We start from the raw sequence: 7,214 nt of genomic DNA on the forward strand, positions 1-7,214 counted from the left end.
GTACTTAACAAAAAGAAATTAATTTTAATGAGAATGGATAATGAGAATGGCTAACTAGTAGAATTAAACAGAAAAGATTTGACAAAACTGGTGTCTTTTATTCTTTTATTTAGAGACAAAATATTAGCTACAGTATTTGTTACAACTTGTACCCAAAAGGTTGCCAGAAATTTCCTGATGGGAAAAATTCACCTCATCCCACCTTGTTTGGAGCAAATTTTGTTCACAGATGGTTTGGCGTCGCCACTCCCCTGGCATTTGAGAGCCAACTGAGCTGATGTAAATCTGCTACTATTGATTTGTAATCATTCATTTGTAATCCCTTTGAGCAAATTAAATATTGTACTAACACAATTGTCATCCACTTAACACAAAAACCAATACCCCAAATTGAATTTTTCTGAATAAGGTTAATACTGTAGAAATTAAAATATATTTATAGTAAATATCTTAAAAAGTGCCAAGGCATCCTACAAACATGAGACTTCAATGCGTTGCTTATGGAAGAGCTGCTTATTGGAACATTTACAACTGGATTAAGTTTGAACTTGCACAAATTCATTTAGTATATACAGTTGAAATTGCATAAGTCAAATCCAAAATTGTCAAACTCGAATGGGCACTTCCGTGCTGAACAGAAAGTGCTCAACAAACACCTTTTTATTGAGTTTGTACTTGACGTTTGAAATACTTGTCGAGTTTGTACTACTGTATGGGGCTAACAACATACTCAACGGATAAGTTCCAATCGAATATGCCCAATGACATTGAAAAATTGTTCAACTTGGATAAAATTCCACTTACAGATTGTTAATTACCGGTAATGGAAAACAACAATTTGCCAAGTAGAATAAGATCGACTGAAAAATTATTCTATTATTATATAAAATGCTGTAAATAACATAATATCTGTTTTAAAACCCTCAGAACTTCTGAGCGTTAGAAGAGTTTGCCCCTTTGCGAATAATCTAAAATGTACTGGTCCAAATTTTTGGTCCAGATTCGATATGATAGCAGCTTACGGCCTCAACAGCTCCTCTGAGTTCATCATAGCTTTATCAACTCGCACATCAAAACCAATAATTTCCAATTAAAGAAAAACACAAAAATTGGCATCTCATTTCCTTTAATTGTCAATATTAAGATGCACCTTATATTAAGATGCAATGTTGTACAGTTAAGTTTAAAACCGTTACATCAGTTTAAAGGCTCATTGTAAAGTGTAGCTTATGTCGAGACACTTGGCTGTATCAAATGCAGAGATTTCATATGATGTTATGAGGTCAGAAATGCAGAACTCTACCTGTATATAATAATGATACAATTCGGTCTATCGAAAAAAAAAGGAAATAGCCAAAAAAATAAATTTAACAACTAATTACAGCAATTTACAATGAAAGCAATATTTACATATTAAAGTACAACATTTTCAAATTATGTTAAAAAAACAAGACAATTTATCATAAGTCATGCTGCCCAAGTGACTGGAGATAAAGGTCACTAATGGACTAAACTCCATGTTTAAGATATCAAATTATTTAACTCCAGACTGAAAATTTCTTCTTGGGAGTATAAAGTGCCAAAGATTTTCAAGATTTTGGGTCAGTCCGGCTTGGTAGCTTTCTTTTTGGTCTTATCACAATGATGCTCAAGTCCAGTCATATTTTAAATTATCTATCCAATTCTAGAACACCACAGTCGGTAATCTTGCACTCCTTCTTAGGGCGTTCATTATATGTTTCTTGGTTTTCTAATGTTGCCAACAGATGTGTTCCTTCAACAAGTTTCCTATGAATAGTTGATAATGACACAAAAGAAAAAATAAAAGAATTGAGTAAGACATAATAATGTATTATTATAACACCTAAATTGTATAGGTTGAAAGCAAAGACTGAATGCATTTTAAAGAAATTTTGTGTTGTAGGCATAACTTTAGGCAAGACTTTTTTATACTGTACCTTGTTTCGCGAACTTATTTTTTCAAAGATCGTCAGAGAAAAAAATTTAATTTTGTTATCTTATTTTGCAAACAGTTTGCCAAAAACATCTAGACGGAAGAAAAAAATGTTATTGGTGAATGTAAAGGGTTTAGGAACGGGCTGGTTAAATGCTTAACAATTAGGAAGTAGCATATATGTATCTTATTTTTGGAAATTTCAAGGCAACGCCGGGAGTAATAAAAATAAAGAAAAATTTTTATTTATTTCATTTTTTTTTTGGCGGAGTGTATTTATTTGAAATCATAATTATTGGCGGGTGTTAACCATGTTAAGTACTTTTTTATTAATACCAAAAATATGTAGAATAACATTATTGTGACAAAGTTTTTACTAAAAATATTATGTAGGCTTTCCTTGGACAAGTTTTAAGGAAGATCCAAGCAAGGAAAGCGACCAAAGGGGAGGGTAGAAAAATTCACTGTCAAAATGCTAAAAACACAATGGCTTTTCCCACTACAGCCAAAAAACCCAAAGTATAAGTGTTATTACATACCCAAATGCAACGTATTTGGTATTCATCCATGGGGCAGGCTGCAATGTTATATAAAACTGTGATGCATTGGTGTGTCTACCCTGGTTTGCCATTCCCAGCATTCCACGACTTGCATGCGGCACAGAAAAGTTCTCATCTGTTAGTAAGAGACAAGGAATATTGTTTGCAGATACAGGCTTTGATATGTTCAGGTTTTACAGTACTGTGTGAAATTTTCTATTAAACAGTGACAGATCCAGAAATTTCGAAATAGAGGGGGCCCCATAGAGGGACTTTCACAGAATGAGGGAAAGAAAAATTATGATTATGGCACCTCTCGATGACCGGAAATGGCACGCTCAGACTTGTATTTTAATATAATTTTTTTTGTAATTGGAAAAATTTTTGGGGAGGAGGGCCTGGGCCTTTTGAATGGTCTCAATCAGTGATATACATATAATAGTTATTATAATAAAAGAACACATTCTTTTCAAGCTGGCATTTATAATCATATTATTATTATTGGAAACAATAATACACAATATGGGACAGTGGAACGCACTCACAAATGCCTTATCCAACAATGTAAACAAAATGTTTATCTCGTACCAGTACCTAATAATGTAATGTACTGTAAATGATATTTCCCACAAAGCACCCTAATTCGATAATATTCTATTTTTAATAAATATTGGGGCACTTAATTGAGAGTACCATCTTTCTATGTGCCTTGAGGTTTTGAATCTATTAAATTTTCAACTTCTATTACTAACAGATTAAATATTCTATATGTCGCAACAATTCAGCTTACGCCTATTATGTATTATAATTAACACTACAAAAACGTGTAAAGTGCCTCTCTTTAATTAGTTCCTCTATTGAATAAATGCAGCATTAAAGGCTCAATAATGTGATAATAGTGGTGGTTCCTATTTGGTCGTTTACAATAAAAATGAAATCTGTACTTTACCTTCAAAAAATGGACCATAGATTGATTCACCGCCAGTTCCAACTCCATTAAGAATATCTAATAAATAATAACAACACATAATAACTACAAATATCCTTATGACTGTCCTAGCAAAACACAAACAATACCAGCCATAACTGACCAGTCAATCAAAACAGGTCCAGGTATATGCGCAAGTTTTCCTATAATTTATTTATTTGAACTGCTTATATTTTTCCTAAAGTCCCTGTACGAAAATTATTATCATTAATATTGACCTCCTCCTTGTATCCATCCACTGGGAACGATGCGATGTAAAATGCTGTTTTTATAGTGATACGGCATCAGGGACTCGTCCTTCTTTTCTCCCTTCTCTCCGGTGCACAATGCTCGGAAATTCTCACAAGTTTTAGGACACTTGTCTGTGTACAGCTGTCAAGTGAAATAATACAATAAATAATAATAGTAATTATATTAACCATAATAATAATAGTATAATAATATGTGCTATACATTATATAAATATAAGTGGGACTTGAGGGGAATATCTTTTGTGTTATTTTCCCCTTAACATCATTTTTTTAAATTTCTCCATTGTCTAAGTTCCCCTTAAATTACGTTTTAGTAACATAATAATAATAATAATAATAATAATAATAATAATAATATCAATAATATCAATAATAATAATAATAATAGTAATAATAATAATAATACTAATATCAATAATAATAATAATAATAATAATAATAATAATAATAATAATAATAATAAAAATAATATAATAATAATAATAATAATAATACTACTAATATTATTAAAGTCAGGCAGGGGGAGGGGGAGAGTGGAATTATTTTTCGATGTTCTTAAGGGTGTTTGACGAATAGCACTGAAATGGTTAATGCGATACAGATTTTTGAATATTGAAAAATCTGTATCTCATTATCTGCCTACCAAACCCCCATACTCATAACACCAAATCTACCTTTCAGAAACAAATAATAGTGTAATTTTTAATTATCATGAATATTGTATATAATAATATGAATGAATAAATTATTTTCAATCTCCAATTTTACATATAAATTTAAATAATTAGTTGAAAAGCAATTTATTCTCATTAAACTTGTATATACTGTATTTACCTTACCTTAATTAATATAATTTGTTTTTAATAATCAATTCATAGATTTCAATATTTGGATCCAAATTACTTGTATCATCATATATTTTTTATATTTGTTCATATTGTAAACTCAAATGTATTTCAACCTTTGTTGCATTTTGAGTATTTTATACCAAATAAATGAAAAAAATACAAATATAAAAAAACTATTTAAAATACTTAGTTGATGCAACAGACCACTTTACCTCAAATACTAATTTCCCAGCTGGTTCACTGCCAATTGAAACTTCCAAGAAAACGAATGTGTGCTAAAAAAAAAAAAAAATAATAATGATATTCACAATAATAATTAATATTAAAGAATGCACTTTTGAAAAATATTGTACAATGCAAAGCTAAACAGTACACATTCATCAGAAATTATAGCATCGTCATGGCCTTGGTTAACGCTAATTGTACCGCTACTACCCCAAGGATATATGATAAGAGGATCGAAAGATGATAGATCAATGGTTGAAATGTAAATATAGATTCCTCTTTCTAATTTAATTCATTCATTTAAGCGTTTATTCAAATTTCATATTCATTATTTCTCGACTATCTTAAAACTGTGAACCTTATCTTATATTTTTGGGGGAGGGGTATGCATGTACACATCCTGGTATAGGCCTAATTTGCATATTCTATATTAAAACTTACTTCTGTTTTAACTAGGTAATTATTATATGCTTCAGCAGAGAGTGCTTCGTAGAGAGTCTCTGGCCTGTAGTCTGTGTACTGCCATTCTTCCATAGCCCACTTCAATAAGTCGACTGGTCCACCTGTGGTATGATATATGAGTTAAATAAAATATCTGAAAGCCATGGAGCACTGCCAAAATGTACAGTTCTAACTTATCAAATTCATCACATACACACAAAAAAAACAACTTTATTACACTAAACAAGATCCAAATCCATGGGTCCCAAGTTGGAAGAAGTCAATTCCAGGAGCTGGGTGGTGCCAGTGGGGGGGGGGGGGAGGGGGGGGGAAGTTCCCCTGTCGAAGAGAGCTGCCCACTCGTTAGGGACCTCGTACGCCCCCTTGAGCAAATCCTGGAGCCTCCTTTATCCATGAGATCTGCAGTGATGGTTCCGAGAATTCGCAATGAGGGTGGGGCAGGAAGGGGCTTGCACACATGCATGGTCTATACCACCTCAGCTCCACCATGGTTGGGGGTGAGGTTTGAAAATTGTGGCACCTCTAGATGGCCAGAAATGGTACTCTCAGACTAAAATTTGAATATGATTTTGTTTTTCTCTCCATTTATAAAAAAAATTTGACAAATTAGGGGGGGGGGAAGGGGATTCCCTCTTAAACCTGCCACTGATCTGGTTAATGACATTTCGTAATGTTGAATTTTATTTGTCCCACATTTTGATACACATTGGTAATGGCTTCTGTGAGACAATTAATAATAAAGCAGTGAAAACATGCAAATATTATGAATTTGCGGTATACGGGTTAATTTCTGGGAGATTCTTGCTTGCTTGAGTAGTGTGGGAGGGCGTACCGATTTCCGTGAGACTCTCACAAGTTCCGGGAGACTTGGGACCCCTGCAAATCATCCTCAAGTCCACTGGCACCACAGTGGGACCAGCTGGGTGGGACAGCTGGCTCCGGGCCTGGGGAGATGCTATCAAATATGATGGGGGAAAAATGACCACTTTCTAAGCCAGAGTCATTTTCAGGCATCTATAGGTATACCATATTTGGTATTTTTTTCCTTTAGCCACAACCATGGTGGGGCTCAGCTGGGTGTGGCCCGTCTGTTGGGGAAATGCCATTGTCGTATAAATGACATTTGCATAATTAACAGTTTAAAGCCTTTGTGACAAACCAAGTTGGATTAGTGAAAATGAACAGGTGATGGACAGTCAACTGGGTACATTTTCTTTGACTTCAACTTTTTTATATTAATTTAGGACGCAGTTAACTGACATTTATCATAAATTTTTATATTAAGGCATAGAGTAGGCATCGTTCTAATACAGACACCATGGGCGGATCCAAAGATGTATGAAAGGGGGGCTGAAAGTGGGCTGATCAAGACAACACTACTGTAGGGGAATCCCGCGAAATTTTTGTTTTCTAGATACCTGAAAATAACCTCTAAAGTGTTCTGGAAGATCAATTATTTCTTTTTCTGTCCTCCTTTTTTTTACTTTCCAAAAAGTGGGACCCGGGGCCGGCTTTAAAAATTCCTTCCAATAAATATATAAAATGAAAAAAAGAAAACCAAAACATGATATTAAATAATAACAAAGTTTATAAATATCTTACTTGTAAGCATATCTTACTTGTGGCCTTTAGGAGTCAAAGTTTTAATACTTGATGATGCTCTGATCAGATTGTCAGATTTTCTTTGATAAAAGACTATTGTATGCCTATATTTATTTATTTTAGCCTATTTTTTGTCAAATAAAATTTGGACAGTATAATAAGAACAACGGTTTTAGCATTACCAATTAGAATACCATTGACGTATGCAACTGCTTTATATTCAAATGCCCACATCTCTCCTTTCAACTCCTTTTTTTGCTTCTCCAAATACATTTCCCATTCAAATTCTAATAAAGCAACGACCACTGGTGCAGAAAATTTTGATGGAAAATTTTTCTGCAAATC

At 33.2% G+C, this 7,214-nt stretch overlaps 1 protein-coding gene across 1 annotated transcript; it reads right to left on the reverse strand.

Annotated features, from left to right (window-relative positions):
* Positions 1 to 91: 91 nt before the first annotated feature.
* On the reverse strand, positions 92 to 7,214 carry LOC117118783 (probable inactive peptidyl-prolyl cis-trans isomerase-like 6; the record flags this gene model as incomplete). Its single annotated transcript, XM_033263517.1, is given in 7 exon segments — positions 92 to 1,788; positions 2,494 to 2,629; positions 3,443 to 3,499; positions 3,700 to 3,853; positions 4,793 to 4,855; positions 5,247 to 5,368; positions 7,052 to 7,214. Coding segments are annotated over 7 exon segments (741 nt in total). The 3' UTR covers positions 92 to 1,670.

The sequence above is a fragment of the Anneissia japonica genome, unplaced genomic scaffold (assembly GCF_011630105.1).
Source record: "Anneissia japonica isolate Jap-2015-1 unplaced genomic scaffold, ASM1163010v1 scaffold287957_len1322810_cov207, whole genome shotgun sequence".
In the NCBI taxonomy this organism is placed as follows: domain Eukaryota; kingdom Metazoa; phylum Echinodermata; class Crinoidea; order Comatulida; family Comatulidae; genus Anneissia; species Anneissia japonica.